At 43.9% G+C, this 23,466-nt stretch overlaps 1 protein-coding gene and 1 pseudogene across 2 annotated transcripts in view; one reads left to right on the forward strand and one right to left on the reverse strand.

Moving 5' to 3' along the window:
* The window catches only part of C11H12orf56 (chromosome 11 C12orf56 homolog), a 109,144-nt gene extending 92,913 nt beyond the window's left edge, over nucleotides 1-16,231 (reverse strand). For both annotated transcript variants that reach the window (XM_025403723.1, XM_025403722.1), the window contains exon 1: nucleotides 15,980-16,231. In XM_025403723.1, coding sequence (XP_025259508.1) covers nucleotides 15,980-16,231 — 252 coding nt within the window. The remainder of the gene's footprint in view (nucleotides 1-15,979) is intronic.
* The window catches only part of LOC112635535, a 42,812-nt pseudogene extending 19,868 nt beyond the window's left edge, over nucleotides 1-22,944 (forward strand).
* Nucleotides 22,945-23,466: the final 522 nt, after the last annotated feature.

Here is a 23,466-nt window from a genome sequence, read left to right on the forward strand (position 1 = left end):
TAAATTGTGAGACATCTTTCAGCTTCCATGGTCCTTTCAGGACCCAACTTCTCTGCACAGCAAACTCTAGCTCTCCAGTCTCCATTAAAGGAAGGAAAGCAAGTAATAAATTATTTATTGTAATTTAACGAGTTACCTGTTCTGAGAGCATTTCAAAGAACCTAAAAGAGGACCAATGGTAAACCCAAAGGATTGAATCTACTGATAAATTTTTTTAGGGGGCTAAAATTTATTTATATTTTTTAAATCTTCTTGTTCATGTTCTCTCACGAAAATCTACTAACACAGTGGCCAATATATGGAAACATTCTGAGTAGCTTTTCCCCACATCAAACCGTATTAGCAATTACCTTCACATTGTACATCAGCTTAGTCCTAAGTAGAAACTACTTTTCCATTTGGAACTTGGCAAAGCCTCTCATGGTCATAATTAAAAACCTCATTGCCATCTCCACCAGGTGGTCTTTTTTTCCATTATATTCTACCTGGGCTTTAGTGTACCAATCCCTAAGGAAGTCTGGGTAGATGAGCTATTTTTAGAATCTATGAATATTGCTGGCATGAATGATCCATCCACAAATTCCCAAAAGAATGACCAGTTTTGAGAAGTAGGCAGTGCCTCATCATAATATTGAAAAGTATTTCAGTGTTAGGCTTGAAAAATCATTGCCTCAGGGCCTAGATACACAGCCAAGAAAGACTAAAAGTAAAAAAAAAAAAAAAAAAAAAAAATCTTTCAAATCCTGGCCCTAGGAAAAGGATGCTACATCCCACCTGGGTCTTTTCAGCTACACTGGTCCTTAAACCTCATCAACAACAACAATGACACCAGTCTGGGCTTTGAAGGATGACAATCTTGAATGGAGAGTTGTGGGGTCTCTAAGAATAATATATCACTCACAAATGTATCTACATCATTTTTCACCATATTTATATTTGCAACTGATATTAATTTCTCTTACTTTTATCAAAACATTACTTTTTAAAAAAAATTTCCATAGGCCAGGCGTGGTGGCTCACGCCTGTAATCCCAGCACTGTGGGAGGCCGAGGTGGGCGGATCATGAGGTCAGGAGATCGAGACCATCCTGGCTAACACGGTGAAACCCTGTCTCCACTAGAAATACAAAAAATTAGCCAGGCATGGTGGCGGACGCCTGTAGTCCCAGCTACTCGGGAGGCTAAGGCAGGAGAATGGGGTGAACCCGGGAGGTGAAGGTTACAGTGAGCCGAGATCGCGCCACTGCACTCCAGCCTGGGCGACAGAGCAAGATTCCGTCTCAAAAAAAAAAAAAAATTTTCCAACATTTTTTTTCTTTTTTTTCCAAGATGGAGTCTCACTGTCACCCAGACTGGAGTGCAGTGGCGAGATCTCAGTTCACTGCAAACTCCGCCTCCCAGGTTCCAGTGATTCTCCTGCCTCAGCATCCTGAGTAGCTGGGATTACAGGTGCCTGCCACCATGCCTGGCTAACTTTTTTATTTTTATTAGAGACAGGATTTTACCATGTTGGCCAGACTAGTCTCAAACTCCTGACCTCAGGTGATCTGCCCAACTTGGCTTCCCAAAGTGCTGGGATTACGGGTGTGAGCCACCATCCCCAGTCTTTATTTTCAACTTTTAAGTTCAGGGATACATGTGCAGAATGTGCAGGTTTGCTATTAGGTTGGTGCAAACATAATTGTGGTTTTTGCATTGTTGAAATTTGCTGTTCGATATTGGAATACATCCTTAAATAAATGTGGTTATGTTATACATCATTTTAATGCATGTTTCTCACTTTTTTTTTTTGCTAATGACTTATTACTTGCTGTTTATTTTATATTTATTTATTTATTTATTTATTTATTTTTTTGAGAGGGTGTCTCACTCTGGAGTACAGTGGCATGACCATGGCTCACTGCAACCTTCACCTCCCAGGTTCAAGCAATTCTCCTACCTCAGCCTCCCAAGTAGCTGGGAGTACAGGCCCATGCCACCATGCCCAGCTAATTTTGTATTTTTAGTAGAGACAGGGTTTCACCATGTTGGCCAGGCTGGTCTTCAACTCCTGGCCTCAAGTGATTCACCTGCTTCAGCCTCCCAAAGTGCTGGGATTACAAGCATGAGCCACCGTGCCAACCCCATATTTTATATTTATTTTAGACTATAGAAATGAGGTTAGAGGAAAAGGAAATTATTTTTGTCTTTTTGAGCAATTTTCTTATTCAAGTTCAAAATGGATCATAAAGCAGTGGAGACAACGCGCAACATCAACAATGCATTTGGCCCAGAAACCACTAACAAGCGTACAGTGCAGTAGGGGTTCAAGAAGTTCTGCGAAGGAGACCAGAGCCTTGAAGATGAGGAGCATGAAGGCTGGCCATTGGAAGCTGACAATAACAAATTGAGAGCAATTGTCGAGGCTGATCCTCTTACAACTACACAAGAAGTTTCGGAAGAACTCAACGTCGACCATTCTATGGTCATTCAGCATCTGAAGCAAATTGGACATGTGAAAAAGCTTGATAAATGCGTGTCTGATGAGCCAAGCGAAAAATTTAAAAATCATCGTTTTGAAGTGTTGTCTTCTCTTATTTTACGCAACAACGACGAACAATTTTTTCAATTGGATTGTGATGTGTGATGAAAAGTGGATTTTATACTACAATCAGTGACAACCAGCTCAGTGGTAGGATGGAGAAGAAGCTCCAAATCACTTCCCAAAGCCAACCTGCGCTGAAAAAAAGGTCATGGTCACCTTGTGTGGTGATCTGCTGCCGGTCTGATCTGCCACAGCTTTCTGAATCCCAGGAAACCCATTACATCTGAGAAGTATGCTCAGCAAATAGATGAGATGCATCAAAAACTGCAACGCCTGCAGCAGGCATTGGTCAATAGGAAAGGCCCAATTCTTTTCCACAACAATATCTGACTGCACATCACACAACCAACGCTTCAGAAGTTGAAAGAATTGGGCTACAAAGTTCTGCCTCATCTGTCATATTCACCTGACCTCTCACCAACTGACTGCCCCTTCTTCAAGCATGTTCACAACTTCCAGCAGGGAAAATGCTTCCACAACCAGCAGGATGCAGAAAATGCTTTTCAAGAGTTCGTTGAGCCCCAAAGCACAGATTTTTAAGCTAAAGGAATTAACAAACTTATTTCTTGTTGGCAAAAATGTGTTGACTGTAATGATTACTATCTTAATGAATAAAGATGTGTTTGAGCCTAGTTATAATGATTTAAAATCCATGGTCCGAAACAGCAATTACTTTTGCACCAACTAATACATAGATAAATCTGTACCATGGTGATTTGCTGCACAGATCATTCCATCACCCAGGTATTAAGCCCAGCATCCACTAGCTATTCTTCCTGATCCTCTCCCTTCTCCCTTCTCCCATCCCCCGCCCTCTGACAGGCCCCAGTGTATGTCATTCCCTGCCATGTGTCCATGTGTTCTCATCATTTAGCTCCCACTTGTAAGTGAGAACATGTGGTGTTTAGTTTTCTGTTCCGGCATTAATTTGCTGAGGATAATGGCTTCCGACTCCATCCATGTCTCTGCAAAGGACATGATCTCATTCCTTTTGATGCCTGCATAGTATTCCATGGTATATATGTACCACATTTTCTGTCTTTCTTTTTTTTTTTTCTTGAGACAGAGTCTTGCTCTGTTGCCCTGGCTAGAGTGCAGCGGCCAGGTATTTCTGCCTCCAGGTCTTTGAGGAATTGCCACACTGTCTTCCACAATGATTGAACTAATTTACACTCCCATTGTAAAAGGGTTCCTTTTTCTCCACAATCTCACTAGCATCTGTTGTTTTTGACTTTTTAATAATCACCATTCTGACTGGTGTGAGATAGTATCTCACTGTGGTTTGGATTTGCATTCTCTAATGATTGGTGATGTTGAACTTTTTTTCACATATTTGTTGGCCACATGTATATCTTCTTTTGAGAAGTATCTGTTCATGTCCTTTGCCCACTTTTTTTTTCTTTTTTTTTTTTTTTTTTTTTGGAGGAGTCTCGTTATGTCGCCCAGGCTGGAATGCAGTGGTACAATCTCAGCTCACTGCAACCTCCACTTCCTGGATTCAAATGATTCTCAGCCTTAGCCTCCTGAGTAGCTGGGATTACATGCATGTGCACCACGCCCAGCTAATTTTTTTATTTTTAGTAGAGATGGGGTTTCATTATATTGGCCAGGCTGGTCTTGAACTCCTGACCTCAAGTGATCTGCCCACCTCAGCCTCCCAAAGTGCTAGGATTACAGGCGTGAGCCACTGCACCTGGCCTCTTGGCCCACTTTTTAATAGAGATGTTTGTGATTTCTTTGTAAATTTTAAAATATTACTTTCAAAATGCAAAGGAGTACCTCTTATTTCTTGGTTTCCCATATTTTGTGAATAAATCCGTATTTATCTTATCCGTTATTCTTGCTTTCATAGCCTTGATTCATATTTCTTTTATCAGTTTTTAATTTCAGAGGAAAAAAGACCCCTAAGCTTTCAGCAGTTGATTATCTAGTGTCTGATTTGTTCAGTTCAATTCACCATAAGTATTTTTAAGCTCCTACTACAAAGGCCAAAACTGAAACATACAAAATATAAGATGGGTTTCTGTTTTCAAAGGGCTTAAAGTCTTGTGGGAATTCAGGCAACCAAAAAAAATTTTTTTTTTTTTATGATCTACTGGGTACTGAAGGAGCTGTAGGCTAGAGATTAAAGCACTGACTCTGGAGCCAGATGATCTAAATTCAAATTCTGATTTTGCCACTTCATGGACAACCTTGGGCAAATTGCTTAAACTCTCTGTAATTTAGGTCTCTTGTCTGTAAAACTGAGCTAAGAATATTATCTGGGTTGTTATGAAGATGAAGTTCCAAGCTAAGCACTTAGAACAGCATCTAAGTGGCATATAGTAAGCACTCAATAAATGTCAACAGCTTGAGATAGTCATTAAGTACTGCTCACAAATATTACTGTTTTCTCTCTTCCAGACATGTGGAATGCACACATGGTTGAATCACATTTTCCTGTCCCCTTTTAAGTTAGGCATGGCAATGTGCCTGACTCTGGCTAATAAAATGTGAAAAGTGGCACGTATCAGTTCTAGGTAGAAGCTTAAAAACCAGTACATACATTTGCTAAGTTAATTTCTCCCTGTCATGGTGAATAAGCAAACATGTGCTGAGATGGATGAGATGAAGCCTCTGATACCAAGACGTGTGACTAAGTATCCTGTATCTTGGGACTTTTTTTTGAGACAGAGTCCTACTGTCTCCCAAGCTGGAGTACAGTGGCACGATCTCAGCTCACTGCAACCTCTGCCTCCCAGGTTCAAGAGATCCTCATGCCTCAGCCTCCCAAGTAACTGGGACTAGAGGCATGTGCCAAGACACCCAGCTAATTTTTGTATCTTTTAGTAGAGATGGGGTTTCACCATGTTGGTCAGGCTGGTCTCGAACTCCTGGCCTCAAATGATCTGCCCACCTTGGCCTCCCAAAGTGCTGTGATTACAGGCGTGGGCCACCACACCCAGCCCATATCTTGGGGCTTTTAAAAATGAACAGAACCTGGCCGAGTGTGGTGTTTACCACTTCCTACTGTCTCCCATAATGAGAGCCTTAAAATGCTATAAAGGAGTCAAAATAAAGCAGAGGCCGGGCGCGGTGGCTCAAGCCTGTAATCCCAGCACTTTGGGAGGCCGAGGCGGGTGGATCACAAGGTCAGGAGATCGAGACTATCCTGGCTAACATGGTGAAACCTCGTCTCTACTAAAAATACAAAAAACTAGCCGGGCGCGGTAGCGGGCGCCTGTAGTCCCAGCTACTTGGGAGGCTGAGGCGGGAGAATGGCGTGAACCCGGGGGGCGGAGCTTGCAGTGAGCCAAGATCGCGCCACTGCACTCCAGCCTGGGAGCACAGCGAGACTCCGTCTCAAAAAAAAAAAAAAAAAAAAAAAAAAAAAAAAAAAAAAAGCAGAAACCTGGAAAAGAAAAGAAGCACCTATAATATGGCCTCAGCATACATAACTCTTAATACCTGTCAAAACACACGATACAGCTAAACAACACAGGGATCATCTCCCAATATGCACAAAGAAGTGTGAAGAGAGCTAAACACGAGCATCATGAGACCTATAAGATTTTATCCAGGCTCTGCCACCCACTTCCTGAGTAACCCTGGCCAGTGTGATAAGCGGTCAGTTTCTGGGATCCCTCAACACTTGGATATAAGGAAATATGAACTCCTTATCTAAGAGATAAGCTATATGATAGATCTGAGCATTTATTAATTAATTCATTCTTCTAATCAACAAATAGTTATTGATAATCTACTAAGTGTCAGGGAATGTAATGCACAGTGACACAGGGATGAACAAGAGAGGCAAGTTCCTACTCCCATGTAGCTTACATTTACCATGGGAGATAGAGAACAGCAAATTGTTAAACAAGTTAATCTTATAAAATGCAAATAGTGATAACTGCTTTGAAACAAACAGATGTGGTAAGTGTGATGGGGGAATGGTACTTTTAGTTTGAGTGGTCAGAGAGGCATCCTTGTGGAAGTGATGCCGAATTTGGGCTGAAATATGACTTACACAAAAGAACCAACCCCCTGAGGATCTCGAGTGTTCTAGGTAGAAAGGCAAGTGCAAAGGCCCTGAGGTATAGAAGGGCATAAAGAGCTTAGGGAAGAGTGGTAGGAGATGAGTCAGAGAGACAGCAGGGTTAAATCATGCAGGCTTTTGTAAGCAATAAGGAGTTTGGAGGCTCATGGAGATTTTGAATCAGAAGCATGTTATAATTTAATTTATGATTTATGTTTCAAAGATAATCACAATGTAACCATCCAACAGGTTCACCTTGCCTGCTGTCTAGACAGGGCAAATTTATCAAGACAGGGGAATTGCAATAGAGAAGGAGTAATTTGTGCAGAGCCAGCTGTATGGGAGACTAGAGTTTTAATATTACTCAAAACGGTCTCCCTGAGAATTCGGGGATTAGAGTTTTTAAGGATAATTTTGGGGTGGGGGCAGTGAGTCAGGAGTGTTGACTGGTTGGGTCGGAGACGAAATCATAGGGAGCCAAATCTGTTCTTTTACCCTGAGTCAGTTCCTGGGTGGGGGCCATAAGATCAGACAACTCAGTTTATCCTATCTGGGTGGTGCCAGCCGATCCATCAAGTACAGAGTCTGCAAAACATCTCAAGCACTGACCTTAGGTTTTACAATAGTGATGTTATCCCCTGGAGCAATTTGAGGAGAGTCACAATCTTGTAGCCTCCGGATGCATGTCTCCTAAACCATAATTTCTAATCTTGTGGCAATTTGTTAGTCCTACAATGGCAGTCTAGTTCTTACCCAAGAAGGGTGTTTGTTTTGGGAAAGGGCTATTATTATCTTTGTTTTAAACTATAAACTAAGTTCCTCCAAAAGTTAGTTCAGCCTATGCCCAGGAATGAACAAGGATAACTTGGAGGTTAGAAGTAAAATGGAGTCGGTTAGGTCAGATCTCTTTCACTGTCTCAGTTACAATTTTGCAATGGTAGTTCCACCAACTGCTATATGGGAAGGAATGAGTTTGGAGGCAATTTCAAAAGTCTAGTTAAGAAACTGTACAGGTGGCAACAGAAAATAGGGTCAGAAAGTTCATGAATATACTTTGGAAAACAAGTCAAAAGAACCAACTGACGAGTTGGATGTGGCAAGTTAAAGACTGAATCAAGGGTAATGGAAGATGATGTCATTTGGTAAAATAGGGAAAACCAAGGAGGAACAGATTTGGGGATGGAAATGAGCAATTGTGTTTTTGAACACATTGAACTTGATATACCTACCAGGCAGAATTTTTAGGAAGAATAAATTCAGCAGGGTGCGGTGGCTCACACCTGTAATCCCAGCACTTTGGGAGGTTGAGGCGGGTGGATCACCTGAGGTCAGGAGTTCAAGACCAGACTGGCCAACATGGTGAAACCCCATCTTTACTAAAAAATACAAAAATTAGCCAGGCATGGTGGTGTACCCCTGTAACCTCAGTTACTTGGGAGGCTAAGGCACAAGAATCGCTTGAACCGGGAGGTGGAGGTTGTGGTGAGCCAAGATTGCACCACTACCCTCCAGCCTGGGCCACAGAAAGAGACTCTGTCTCAAAAAAAAAAAAAAAAAAAAAGAATAAATGAGATAACATTTTAAATGTTTAAATTTTTGTTTAATTGCAATTTAATTTGTAAATTCTTTGTTTAATTGCATTTTCCTAATACATAATCAGTACTCAAAAAACAATTATTTTCTTTCCAAATTTGCTAAATTTCCTAAAGCCAGGTGCCCTAATTTGAAAAAGGGACCATATCAATCTTACAGATTCATAGTGTGCCTTAATTGACTTAATATATGTAAATAAAGGTTATTAATAATAACTAATGTATATATAGGTTTTACCATGTTCTAAGCACTCTTTTAAGTGTATTTAATTAACCAATTGAAGCCAACAACTCTATAAGTATAACTGCCATTATAAAATTATAACTGAAACAGTGAAAGAGATCCGACCTAACCAACTCCATCTGGCTTCTAACTTCCAAGCTATTCTTGTTCATTCCCAAGCATCCATGAAACTAATTTTGGGAGGAGCCTAGTTTATAGTTTAACTTTGAAACTTTGATCTCTGGCTGGGTGCAGTGGCTCACATCTGTAATCCCAGCACTTTGGGAGGCTGAGGCGGGCAGATCACTTGAGTCCAGGAGTTTGAGACCAGCCTGGGAAACATAGCAAAACTCTGTCTCTACAAAAATTACAAAAAATAGCCGAGCATGGTGGAGTGTGCCTATAATCCCAGCTACTCAGGAGGCTGAGGTGGGAGGATCACTTGAGCCTGGGAGGTCTAGGTTGCAGTGAGCAGAGATGTCACCAGTGCAATCCAGCCTGGGCAACAAAGTCTCAAAAAAAAAAAAACAAGAAAAATCAAATAGTACCTCTTTTGTTTAATTGCATTTTCCTGATTACAAATGAGAGAACCAAATTTATTTATTTATTTATTTATTTTTGAGACAGAGTTTTGCTTTGTTGCCCAGGCTGGAGTACAGTGGTGCAATCTCGGCTCACTGCAACCTCCACCTCCCAGGTTCAAGCAATTCTCCTGCCTCAGCCTCCGAGTAGCTGGGATTACAGACACATGCCACCATGCCCAGCCAATTTTTGTATTTTTTGTAGAAACGGGGTTTCACCATGTTGGCCAGGCTGGTCTTGAACTCCTGACCTCATGATCCGCCTACCTCAGCCTTCCAAAGTGCTGGGATTACAGGCATGAGCCACCGCGCCCGGCCCAACACTTCCATTCCCCTCTTCATAATATAGGTAAATGTGCTGATAAAATGTTTTTAAAAATTGATTAAAAATAGAAGTCCACAACTGTAAATTAACGAAATATGAGCTTTGTCCTTTGTTATATGTTTACCCATTCAACTACTACACATTGAACTGATATTTGCCAGGCCTGGTTTACAAAGATGACTAAGATATTGTATGGAGACAAAAATGAATCCAGCTAATTATAAGGCAGTGAGCTGACTGCTAAAATAGACAGGTTCACAATGCATGCCTGGAAAAACAGCATTCATCCTTCAAGAGTCCTTCATATTTCTGCAAAGTAATAACAACTAGCATTGATTACTTGTTCCGACCTATTCACTGTGCTAAATGTATCACATGAATGATCTCAACTGATCTTCACAACAACCTTAAGAGGTAGTTCTTATTATTTTCTCCATTTCATAGATGAAGGAACTGAGGCAGAGAGAAGTTAAGCAGTTTTTTTAGGGTTGTGGCAGGACTGGGATTTGAAGACAAGCAATCTGATTTCAGAGCCTGTGATCTTAGGTACTTATACAATTCCACCTCCTGAATCTATTCTGTTTACCTCCCCTTCCTCTTTCCATGCAAAAGCAGAAGACAGTATTTTGTGGTATCATAGCATCCTAGGAATACCTCTATTGGAGATTCTACTGTTTTGGAAGGCAGCTATGCTCACCACTATACCACCAACACTATTCTACTCTTTTGAACTATTATGTTCCAGTGTCTGTCTCCTTTAGAAAAGGATTGCATTATTCTTTTTTAGACTGCATAGCAAGTAGCAGGTGTTCAATAATGTCACCAAGGATAAAATAAGTGATTAAAAATGTGATTATTTCAACCACCTTGAAGGAGGACAAACTGTTCATGGCAAGCAAGCAGGCCAGGCTGTAAAAGATGCATTTGTTCTTGTTCAAGAGGCCTCCTGGAGCCTGGGATACCTAGAAAGCAGATATCAACGGAAGGGTTGGAGGGGAGAGGTGAAAGGACTAGCAGAAAGAGAGGCAAGGACTGCTGGAGTTGACAGATTTTCTTTCCTGTATGCGATGGGATGGATTTGAAGGACAGTTATCTGTAGGAAATTCATAGACTGCTCTGCATTGTTCTCACACTTAAAAATGTAACCAGCTGGGCGCGGTGGCTCACGCCTATAATCCCAGCACTTTGGGAGGTCGAGGCAGGCAGATCACCTCAGGTTAGGATTTCAAGATCGGCCTGGCCAACATGGTGAAACCCCATCTCTACTAAAAATACAAAAATTAACCAGGTTTGGTGGTGTGAGCCTGTAATCCCAGCTACTCGGGAGGCTGAGGCAAGAGAATCGCTTGAACTCAGGAGGTGGAAGTTGCAGTGATCCCAGGTCTTGCCACTGCACTCCAGCCTGGGCAACAGAGCGAGACTCCTGCTCAAACAAACAAACAAAAAAAGAAGTGTCTAACCTTAGTATGGCTTAAGTAGTATTTTTGATGCACCCGGGAGCAGAACTCTAGAGAATTTTTTCAAAAGTAACTTTTAAAGAAAATGTCAGCCCTTTATAAAATATCTGCCCAGGTAACTTGGAAACCCTTTCTTTGAGAAAATGAACCACATCCAACATATACTGAGATCATCAAGTGCACTTTAAGCTCATTTTTGCTGGAAGGGAAATCTCACTTGTACCCTTCTTCAAAACAAACATGTGTACACTCTGGTCTAACTTTTTGCTGCTGTTACCATTAATTTTTTTTTTCCTTTGTGAAGGGAATAGAATTTTATCTGTATTATTTGTAAGGGCTTTTTTTCCCCTGAGATAAATGTGACCTATGTCAGGAACTAGAGTTAATCTGGCCTAACATGGAACAAGGAGGGCTGGGGCTCAGAGGCATAAGGGACTTTATTTGTTCCTAAGATCAGTGCTTGAAATATTTTGCAGATGCTGAACCTGATGAATCACCTGGCACCACCCAGATCGATTAACTGGCTCATCTGATCTTGTGGCCCCCACCCAGGAACTGACTCAGTACCAGAGGACAGCTTCCATTCCCTATGATTTCATCTCCTGCCTAACCAATCACCACTCCTGACTCCCTGGCTTCCCCCAACCAACAAGTTGTCCTTAAAAACTCTGATCCCCAAATGCTCAGGGAGCCTACTTTGAGTAATAATAAAACTCCAGTCTCGGCCGGGCGCGGTGGCTCAAGCCTGTAATCCCAGCACTTTGGGAGGCCGAGACGGGCGGATCACGAGTTCAGGAGATCGAGACCATCCTGGCTAACACGGTGAAACCCCGTCTCTACTAAAATACAAAAAAAAAAATTAGCCGGGCGAGGTGGCGGGTGCCTGTAGTCCCAGCTACTCGGGAGGCTGAGGCAGGAGAATGGCGTGAACCCGGGAGGCGGGGCTTGCAGTGAGCTGAGATCCGGCCACTGCACTCCAGCCCGGGTGACAGAGCCAGACTCCATCTCAAAAAAAAAAAAAAAAAAAAAAAAAAAAAAAAAAAAAAAAAAAAAAAACTCCAGTCTCCTGCACAGCCTGCTCTGCATAAATTACTCTTTCTCTATTGTGATTCCCCTGTCTTGATAAACTGGCTCTGTCTAGGCATCAGGCAAGGTGAATCCAGTGGGCAGTTACAACTTTAGAATCCTCCCAAGGTGGGAGGATCATTTGAGGACAGGAGTTCGAGACCAGCCTGGGAAACATGGCAGGACCCCATCTCTACTAAATAAATTAATGTGTTGGCAGGACCTTCTGGAAGCTTTAGAGAAAAATCAATTTCCTTGCCTTTTCTAGCTTCTACAGGCCACCTACATTCCTTGGCTAAGGCCTTCTTCCACCTTCAAAACTAGCAATGGCTAGTCAAGTCTTTCTCGTGCTGCATCAGTTGGCCACCGACTCTTCTTCTGCCTCTCTCCTCCACTTTTTTTGTAATTTTTAATTTTGATTTTTTTGAAACAGAGTCTCACTCTGTTGCCCAGGCTGGAGTGCAATGGCGCAATCTTGGCTCGCTGCAACTTCCACCTCCAAGGTTCAAGTGATTCTCCCACCTCAGCCTCCCAAGTAGCTGGGCTTACAGGTGTGTGCTACCACACCTGGCTAATTTTTTTATATATATATATACACACACACACATATATACACACACACACACATATATACACACATACACACACACACACATATATATATATATATTTTTTTTTTTTTGAGACCAAGTTTCACTCTTGTTGCACAGGCTGGAGTGCAATGGTGCAATCTCGGCTCACGGCAATCTTCACCTCCTGGGTTCAATCTATTCTCCTGCCTCAGCCTCCCGAGTAGGTGGGATTACGGGCATGCGCCACCACACTTGGCTAATTTCATATTTTTAGTAGAGACGGGGTTTCTCCATGTTGGTCAGGGTGGTCTCAAACTCCCAACCTCAGGTGATCCACCCATCTCGGCTTCCCAAAGTGCTGGGATTACAGGAGTGAGCCACCGCACCCGGACAATTTTTATATTTTTAGTAGAGATGGGTCTTCACCATGTTGGCCAGGCTGATCTCAAATTCCTGACCTCAGGTGATCTGCCTGCCTGGGCCTCCGAAAGTGCTGGGATTACAGGCGTGATCCACCACACCCAGCCATAAACACATCTTTAAAAGTGCAAGAGGTCGGACGGTCAGGAGTTTGAGACCAGCCTGGCCAACATGGCGACACCCTGTCTCTACTAAAACTACAAAAATTAGCCAGGCATGGTGGTGCGCGCCTATAGTCCCAGCTACTTAAGAGGAGGCTGAGGTGGGAGAATTGCTTGAATCTGGGAGGCAGAGGTTCAATAAGCTGAGATTGCACCACTGCACTCCAGCCTGGGCGACAGAGCGAGACTCTATCTCAAAAAAAAAAATGTGTTCACATTGAGCCCACCCAGATAATTCAAATTAATTTCCCTATTTTAAGGACAAATGATTAGCAACTTTAATTCCATCTGCAACCTTAATTCTCCTTTTCCATGTAATATAACATATTCACAGGTTCCGGGGATTCAGCATGTGCTTATCTTTGGTGCGTAATTATTCTGCCTATCACAACTTCCAAAGTTGAACTATATTGTGCAAGATGGACATTCAAGCTACCAACAATGTTGAAAGCTTAGATTTGTTCAGGACATTTATAGTCATTACACATTCTTTATGCCTGAAAGGTAAACCTTGTACAGAAAGCATGAATAAATAAATTGGTATCCTTTTTTGTAGGATTCTTGGCTCAGGGCCAAAGGAGCTTTACCGTACTTCTTAGATTCTCACACGTAAAAAACAAAAACAAACGAACGAAAAAACCAAGCCAGGCACAGTGGCTCATGCTTGTAATGTAATGCCAACACTTTGGGAGGCCAAGGTGGGTGGATCATTTAAGCCCAGCAGCCTGGGCAACATGGCAAAACTCTGTCTCTACAAAAAATACAAAAACTAGCTAGGCATGGTGGCACGTGCCTAGATTCTTAGATTCTCGAAAGAATCTCGAACTCCTTACCTCAGGTGATCCACCTGCCTTGGCCTCCCAAAGAGCTGGGATTACAGGTGTGAGCCACCACGCCTGGCCCCTTTTAAAGTTTTTTGTTTGTTTAGAGACAGTCTAGTTCTGTCACCCAGGTTGAAGTGCAGTGGTGAGATCATGGCTTAATGCAGCCTCCAACTCCTTAACTCAAAGTATCCTCCCACTTCAGCCTATGAAGTAGCTTGTACAACTGGCATGCACCACCATACACAGCTATTTATTTTTATTTTTGTAGAGACGAGGTCTGGCTAGGCTGCCCAAGTCTCCAACTCCTAGGCTCATGTGATTCCCCCACCTTGCCCTCCCAAAATGCTAGGATTATAGGCATGAGCCACCTTGCCCAGTTTAAAGTTTAAAAAAACATTTAGTAAAGGAAATTTAAATTTAAAAAAAAAATTAGTTCAAGGCCAGGTGCGGTGGCTTACGTCTGTAGTGGATCACTTGAGGCCAGGAGTTTCAGACGAGCTTGGGCAACACTGCAAGATCCTGTCTCTACAAAAATTTTTTTAAAAATTAGCCGGCTGTGATGGCATGAGCCTGTAGTCCCAGCTACTTGGGAGGCTGAAGTGGGAGGATGACTTGAGCCCTGGAGGTTGAGGTGGCAGTGAGCCGTGATGGTGCCACTGCACTCCAGCCTGGATGACAGAGTGAGACTGTCTCCAAAAAAACTGTTTTAGTTCAAGAGAATGGAAACAATGGTAGTGAGGAAAAGCAATGTTGTACCCCAAACTTTTCCTCAATAAAGAAGAAAACAAATTGGCACAGTTATATTAGTTCACAAATGTATTCCGAGTAGAAAAAACAATCTTTTTTTTTTTCATTTAATTTTATTCTTTTCTAACAGACTCGTTCAAAAGAAGCCATGACTTTCTCAGCAAAACAGCTCCATCAAGCGTCTCGCCAACCTCTCCCTTGAGGCTCAGTCAAGGGAATGAAAAAAGGAGGCTAGACACCTGCCCCCAACGGAAAAACCAAGAACACACCTGGAGAGCAGCTCAGACAAAGGGAGCCAGGCGGGGAAAACAGTAATTGGAGAGGAGACCGTGCTTCCAGTCTGTTGCTGGTTTACAAGGTTAATCTATTCCTGGAGGAAAGGGGTACAGGAGCAGGACGCGAAAACCCGGGACAGGCTGTGGCAGGCCCGACGTCTTTCAGGCCCAGCTCCTAGCGTCCACGCCCCTCCTTCCAAGACGTTTCCCAGCAGGCGCTGCGCCCAGTTTGGATCAAGTGAGCCTCCTGAGATTGCCAAGCGTCCGGTGTGCATCTCATTAACGCATCTGCTTATTCATGTATTTATTCTTTGTGGGGGGAGGGGATGGAAGGAACGGCGTCTCACTCATTCTGTCGCTCAGGCTGGAGTGCGGGTGGCTCGATCTCGGCTCGCTGCAACCTCCGCCTCCCAGGTTCAAGTGATTCTTGTGCCTCAGCCTCCCAAGTAGTTGGGATTACAGGTGCACGCCACCACGCCCGCGTAATTTTTGTATTTTTGGTAGAGACGGCGTTTCACCATGTTGGTCAGGCTGGTCTTGAACCCCTGACCCCCGGTGATCCATCCACCTTGGCCTCCCAAAGTGTAAGGATTACAGGCGTGAGCCACGGCGCCCGGCCTTATGCATTTATTCTTATTGAGCACCTAACATGCTGTAAGCATCGGGGGCAAAAAAGTAAATGAGACATAACAGCACTTAACACACAGTATTTATTTGCACGGGTGTTGGCTTTCTAGCCCTCCAGCAACTGCTTCTAGGTAGGGGCCCTCTTTCGTTTTTGCGTCCTCCGAGTCTAGCACAGTGCCTGGCACTGACTAGGTGATTTGTTAACAAAGGAACAACTTTAAAACGTGTTTTTGATAGGGAGCTCGGTTCTCAAACCTGTAGCCCTAAGTGGGGGTAGGGGAGGCGGGAGAATGGGGTGGACAGGCAGACACAAGGAGAATGGGAAACGTGTTTATATTAGGAGTGCTCACAGCAATCCACAGCTTCCCTGTGTTCCTCGTTCTCAAATAATAGTAGGGGAGTCAGGGCGGGGTGGGGCAGCCCTCCCCGCGCGCAGGAGGGCTGGGTTTGGGAGCCTCAGCCGGGGGTTCTCACTGCGCGCCGGAGCCCGCCTGCCCAACCGCGCCGCTCACCAGGTCAATGGCCACGACATCCCGCAGAGCCACTACCCGCCGGATGGACTTGGGCGGGTTCTCGGTTAGGTAGATGAGCCGGTCGCTCAGCACCACGTACTTGAGGGTGTGGTTCTCCGAGTTGGACACCACGATGCATGGCTCATAGGCGCGGACCGCGTCGTAGACCTCGGGCGGCAGATGCCGCCGCAGGAACACATCCAGGCGGCTGTTCGTGCGAGCGGGGAAGCCGGACTGCAAGGGGCAGGCCATGCGCGGCGCCCGCAGCGGGGCGGAGTGCTGGGACTCGAGGCCCTCAGCTCGCCCTCTGTCCCCTCCCCCGCGCTGGAACCCGCGCGCCACAAAGCCGCCAGCCCCGCGTCGCCTCCTCTCCCAGGCGTGGGGACCCAGGCCGCAACTGTAGGAATCGACGCCAGGTCGGCTTCCCTGGAGCGCCCTCCCCAGCCCTGTCCAGCCTCCCGATCTTTGTCCTAACCTCAAACGGCGATGGGCGGGGCAAGACGCTGGTCCTTTAGGCCCGGGTTGATGGGCACCTCTGGCTAAACACCATGAAGTCCCCTGCCACCGAAGGGCGGTGGATTTTTAGGGTCTCTCCCGCCCGCCCCTCATGCCAGCCCCCACCACTGCCTACTCTGTTGCGGATCACACCATCCCATACAAACTTTATTGGTAATGGAAGCCAGTTTCAATCTGGTTTCCTGTTAGAAACTTGAGTTTAATTTACCGATTTATTTTTAACCCTAGAAACCTATTATTACCAATCACACAGATTTAGCTTTTGGTTATGACATGGCCTGGCACAGCTTTCTGATGTTGTTGGAGTGTAAACATAGGTCTTCTTTCTCCAACCAGTGAGAAAGGTTTTTTTTTTTTTTTTTTTTTTTTTTTTTAACGGAGTTTTGCTCTGTTGCCCAGGCTGGAGTGCAATGGCGCGATCTCGGCTCACCACAACCTCCGCCTCCCGGGTTCAAGCGATTCTCCTGCCTCAGCCTCCCGAGTAGCTGGAATTACAGGCATGCGTCACCATGCCCAGCTAATTTTATATATTTTAGTAGAGACAGGGTTTCTCCATGTTGGTCAGGCTGGTCTCCAACACTTGACCTCAGGTAATCCGCCCGCCTTGGCCTCCCAAAGTGCTGGGATTACAGGCCTAAGAGACCTTGCCCAGCCTTTGAGAAAGGGATTCTTAACATGAATTGATGTGAGCACACCCAAACCTACCTAAGGAATATGGTTTTGTTTCCAATGCCCAGGGCAATCTATGCAGAAGAATGAATGGGTGAAGCTGGCATCTTGAAAAGTTGAAGCTGATAGACTGAAGAATGCTGATTACATAGCCCTGAGGCTGCAGAGAAGTAAGTATTCCTTAGTTTTTACAGGCCAAGAATAATTTATTAATTAGGTTAGAGAGATGAGAAGGGCACAACAGAAATGCTCTAGGTCAGAAGTTCCATTTTTTATTTCGAATCCTAGAAAAGTTATTCTCTTCCCCTCCCCACTGACCCAAAAACCTGATAATGAAACCATATCATTCACTGCTGTGGCTGCCAGCAACCCTGAATCAAATTTGATATTCTTTATATTCTCCCTTTCTACATATTTTACTATTGTACACTGTATGTTACAAGCAACTTCAAATCCCTTGTGGAAAGAAGGTATAAATATATTACAATCTGGCTGGGTGCGGTGGCTCACACCTGTAATCCCAGCACTTTGGGAGGCCGAGGCGGGCGGATCACAAGGTCAGGAGATCGAGACCATCCTGGCTAACACAGTGAAACGCCGTCTCTACTAAAAATACAAAAAATTAGCCGGGCGTGGTGGTGGGCGCCTGTAGTCCCAGCTACTCGGGAGGCTGAGGGAGGAGAATGGCGTGAACCAGGGAGGCAGAGCTTGTAGTGAGCCGAGATCGTGCCACTGCACTCCAGCCTGGGCGACAGAGCGAGACTCTGTCTCAAAATATATATATATATATTACAATCAATAAACAGATATTGTAGACTACACTGGTACAAAGGGAAAGAGAAATGTTTGGGTCTGGCTAAACTTTTTTTTTTTTTTTTTTTTTTTTTTAGACAGAGTCTTGTTCTGTCACCCAGGCTAGAGTGCAGTGGCATGATATTGGCTCACTGCAGCCTCTGCCTCCTGGGTTCAAGTCATTCTCCTGCCACAGCCTCCCAAGTAGCTTGAACTACAGGTGTGCACCACCATGCCCAGCTAATTTTTTTTCTGTGTGTATTTTTAGTAGAGACGGGATTTCACCATGTTGGCCATGGCTTGTCTCCTGACCTCAAGTGATCTGCCTGCTTCGAACTCCCAAAGTGCTGAGAATACAGGAATGAGCCACCACCATGTCAGCGTCTGGCTAGACTTAAGTCTAAGATCACATTAAGGGACTCAAGTGAGTAAAGAGAAGTGCCACCTGCTGGCAAAATCTTAAATGACCTACTAGTTAAAGTTTGCTTAGGATCTCATTACACATCTGAGCCTTCCTAACTTCATAACTGGATGAAAAATGAACGAACTACACCATCCCTAGCAACCTTTATTGACAAAAGACGCCGCATGGTTATTTCCTCCAAAATAAAGACTACTCATTATCTAAACCACTCTAAATAGAGTTTGTTGCTTCAAACCAACAGAAAGGCAAAGGCCCTTCACCCCTGCTGAATAGCCACACCTCACAAAAGCAGTTGAAAGGCGAATGACTACAACATCAGAGGTGGAAAGTGAGGCCATGTAAGGGAAAGTCCTTACCTTAGTCTGCTATTTTGTGTCTCTGAGGCTTCCTAGTTCATACCCACTTCCCAAGACTAAAACAGAATGACTGGACCAGGACCAAAAAAGACAGCATACTTGATCTATCTGCCAAGAAGCCCATCTTGAATAAGCTTTTGGTGACAAGTGCACTAAGCTTAGCAAACGTTAAAATGAAGCACAGGCTGGCTGTGGTGGCTCATGCCTCTAATCCCAGCACTTTGGGAGGCCGAGGCGGGTGAATCAGTTGAGGTCAAGAGTACGAGGCCAACCTGGCCAACATGGTGAAACCCTATCTCTACTAAAATTACAAAAAATTAGTTGGGTGTGGTGACACACACCTGTAATCCTGGCTACTCGGGAGGCTGAGGCAGGAGAATTGCTTGAACCCAGGAGGTGGAGGTTGCAGTGAGCTGAGATTGCCCTACTGCACTCTGGCCTGGGCGACAGAGCAAGACTCTGTATCAAAAATTTAAATAAATAAATAAATAAATAAATAAATAAATAAATAAATAAAATGAAGCACAGAAAGAAGGGAATTTGACTGGGAGATTGGTGGTTAAGCTGACTTCAGTTAAACTTTTAACTTTGTGGCACACAGAGAAGGCAATACAATGGTTTCCAGGCACCGTATGGCAGGGTTGCCAAGGTAACAGCAAAATTTCTATTGCAGGAAAAGGATTTAAATATATAGGAAAGATCACTAGATTTGGAGTCAGGAGAACTAGATAAGGGCACTAACTCTGTTATCTATCAGACTTTTAGAAAGTCAGTCACAACATTTCCAAGCCTCAGTTTCCTCATCTGTAAAATGTGAGGATCAATGTGATGAATTATGAACTCTATGAGCACTATAGACATATGAAACATTCACATTCCCTTATCTTTTGGTAAGCTTTACATCAATCCACGGCCCATAGCCCACATGCAGCCCAGGAAGGCTTTAAATGTGGCCCAACACAAATTCAAAAACATCTTAAAACATTATGAGTTTTTTTGCGATTTTTTTTTTTTTTTAGCTCATCAGCTACCATTAGTGTTAGTATATTTATATGTGGCCCAAGACAATTCTTCTTCCAGTGTGGCCCAGGGAAGCCAAAAGCCTGGATACCCGTTTTACATGGTTAACCCAAATGCACCAAAGATAGGTACTCACTCCTTATCTTGTAAGTTCATCCAAACTCAAGAAACATTTGGCAAAGGAACTCCTGCAATCAAGCACTTAATAGATGTTTCTTGATAAAATTATCAAAAGGAATGGGACATTACTTACCTGGACTAATCCTCAAAGGCAATCTCCTTGAATTTCATCAGAACAGTGGTCTTAGGTCCAGGGATGGTCAATTAAAATAATTCGAAAGGACAGTAGTTATGAGCATAGAATTGTAGAGCCAGATGACCTGGGTTCAAATTCCAGTTCTCCTATTCAGTAGCTGAATGACCTATGCCTCAGTTTCCCCATCTATGAAATGAGGATAATAGTACCAACCCCCAAAGGGTTATTACGAGGATTTAAAAAGTTTCAAAAGTACCTAGAACAGGAACCTGGACTGGAGTAAATACTATATAAGCATTTAAAGAATAAGTTTACTGGGCATGGTGGCTCACACCTGTAATTCCAACACTTTGGGAGGCCCAGGTGGGTGGATCACATGAGGTCAGGAGTTCGAGACCAGCCTGGACAGCATGGTGAAACCTTGTCTCTGTGAAAAAATACAAAAATTAGCTGGTGTGGTGGCAGGCGCCTGTAGTCCCAGCTACTTGGGAGGCTGAGGCAGGAGAATCACTTGAACCCAGGAGGCAGAGGTTGCAGTGAGCCAAGATGGCACCACTGCACTCCAGCCTGGGCAACAGAGTGACTCTGTCTTAAAAAATAAATAAATAAATAAATAATAAGTTCAACAAGTATGTGATTTCCTATCACATATATGGTCATTCTGTTCCTTATCTACAAGGTAATATTAAATTCTTCTTATTGGATACAAGTCTAACTTTCTGAGATTGACCCAAAGCAAATTTTACCTTTTTTGGGTCATATTTTTAGTGGAGAAGTGACCAGTAGGTTAGGCCATGAGAACCATGTAAGGATTCCACACTAGAAGTACCCTTCAGTGGTTCTAGGGACCCCAAGTGTTCCCATTCCCCCAACTTGAAACTAAAGACAGTACACACAGTAAGATATTTAGAATATGTGGCATATAAATAGAACCTGACCTTTTTTTTTTTTTTTTTTTTCTTTCTTGAGAAGGAGTTTCGCTCTATCACCCAGGCTGAAGTGCAGTGGCACAATCTCAGCTCACTGCAACCTCCACCTCCCAGGTTCAAGCAATTCTCCTGCCTCAGTCTCCTCAGTAGCTGGGATTACAGGCACCCACCACCACACCTGGCGAACTTTTGTATTTTTAGTAGAGATGGGGTTTCACAATGTTGGCCATGCAGGTCTTGAACTCCTGACCTCGTGATCCACCCACCTCGGCCTCCCAAAGTGCTGGGATTACAGGCATGAGCCACCACGCCCGGCCTAGAACCTAACTTTTTAAAGGTGTCTCATTTAGGAATCTCTTAGTGCTTCAACTTAGTTTTTTTTTTTTTCGAGACAGAATTTCACTCTTGTTGCCCAGGCTGGAGTGCAATGGCACGATCTTGGCTCAGTGCAACCTCCGCCTCCCCAGTTCAAGCGATTCTCCTGCCTCAGCCACACAAGTAGCTGGGATTACAAGCATGCACCACCACACCTGGCTAGTTTTTGTATTTTTAGTAGAGATGGGGCTTCTCCATGTTGGCCAGTCTGTTCTCGAACTCCCTACCTCAGGTGATCCACCTGCTTTCGCTTCCCAAAGTGCTGGGATTACAGGCGTGAGCCACCGCGCCCAGCCCTGTACTTATTATTAGTAGATACTGATCATTTAAATATCTACTATTAGTAATCAGATGACATACAAAGGAAAGACGTCATTGTTATAAAAACCAGACAAATGATCTGGATTCATGTTTTCTTTCACTGAATACTCCAATGCTCTATTCTGCCTCTCAGGCTTCCTGCTGCACATGTACTTCCTGTAAGAGGAATTAATGGTTAGAGTAGGACCAATAAAGGCAGCATTCCTGACCTGTTTTCCAACTTCTTTCTCTGCCAAGAAGCCCATTATACGTAAGCTTTTGGTGACAATGGCGTTCAGTTTAAAGAACATTGAGATGAAACACACAAAGAGAATTTGACACAGAACTCAGCGGCTATCAGCTCATAATTATATTCTTTTTGGTTCAACTCAATACATTTCACAGATATTTACTGAGAAATATTTATTACCCATAAACAGAATCAAGATAACACTTACTTTCAATCTTTAAAAATTGTCTAGTTTTGGCCGGGAGTGGTGGCTCATGCCTGTAATCTTAATACCTTGGGAGGCCAAGGCAGGTGGATCACGAGGTCAAGAGATCGAGACCATCCTGGCCAACATGGTGAAACTCCGTCTCTACTAAAAATACAAAAATTAGCTGGGCGTGGTGGCGCGCAACTGTAGTCCCTGCTACTCAGGAGGCCCAGGCAGGAGATCTGCTTGAACCGGAAGGCGGAGGTTGCAGTGAGCCAAGATCGCACCACTACCACTGTACTCCGGCCTGGTGACAGAGCAAAACTCTACCTCAAAATAATAATAATAATAATAATTGTCTAGTTTTTTCTCAGGCAGCCAAGAAGATGGTGGACATTGAGACTGAGCATGCCTATCACAAGCAGCTGACCATTGTTCAAAGCAAGAAGAGGATCCTGCTAAAGGAAACTGGCAAGCTAGGCTTCAGGAGGTCCAAAGAGACTATTGAGGGCATCTACACTGACAAGGAATGCCTGTTCACTGGTAACATCTCCACTGAGGGCAGATCCTGTCTGGCATGGTGACCAAGATGAAGATGCAGAGGACCACTGTCATCCACAGAGACTATCTCTACTACATCCGCAAGTACAATTGCTTCAAGAAGTACCACAAGAACATGTCCAGGCACCTGTTCCCCTGCTTCGGGATGTCCAGATCAGCGACATTGTCATGCTGGATAAGTGCCGCTCCCTGAGCAAGACAGTGAACTTCAACGTGCTCAAAGTCACCAAGGCCACAGACATCAAGAAGCAATTCCATAAGTTCTGAGGCTGAATGTCTGCCCGCTCCCTGAAATGAAATAAAGTTATTTTTTCATTCATACACACAAAATATGACTAATAGGTAAGATAACCACACAAACTTAATACACAACAAAAACATATTAAAACATATTAATGCAATTAGAGATTTCAAAAAAAAAAAAAAAAACAAGCAAGCTGTGTCAAAGATATGATCAAGCACAATCCTGGCTGAGGAAATCTGGAAAGACCTCATGAGGGAGGTAACATTCGATAAACGGTCAAAGAGTGAATGAAACAATTTCTTTTTTTCCTTTTATTATAGGCAGTTTTTAAATTTTTTGGCCAGTTGTAGTGGCTAACACCTGTGATCCCAACACTTTGGGAGGCCGAGGCAGGTGGATAGCTTGAGCTCACGAGTTCAAGACCAGCCTGGGCAACATAGTGAGACCCCATCTTTACTAAAAATACAAAAAAGTTAGCTGGGCATGGTGGTGCCCACCTGTAGTCCCAGCTATTCCAGAGGCTGAGGAGGGAGGATTGCTTGAACCCAGGAGGCAGACGTTGCAATGAGCAGAGATTGAACCACTGCACTCCACCCTGGGTGACAAAG

Source organism: Theropithecus gelada, chromosome 11 (genome assembly GCF_003255815.1).
Source record: "Theropithecus gelada isolate Dixy chromosome 11, Tgel_1.0, whole genome shotgun sequence".
Lineage (NCBI taxonomy): Eukaryota > Metazoa > Chordata > Mammalia > Primates > Cercopithecidae > Theropithecus > Theropithecus gelada.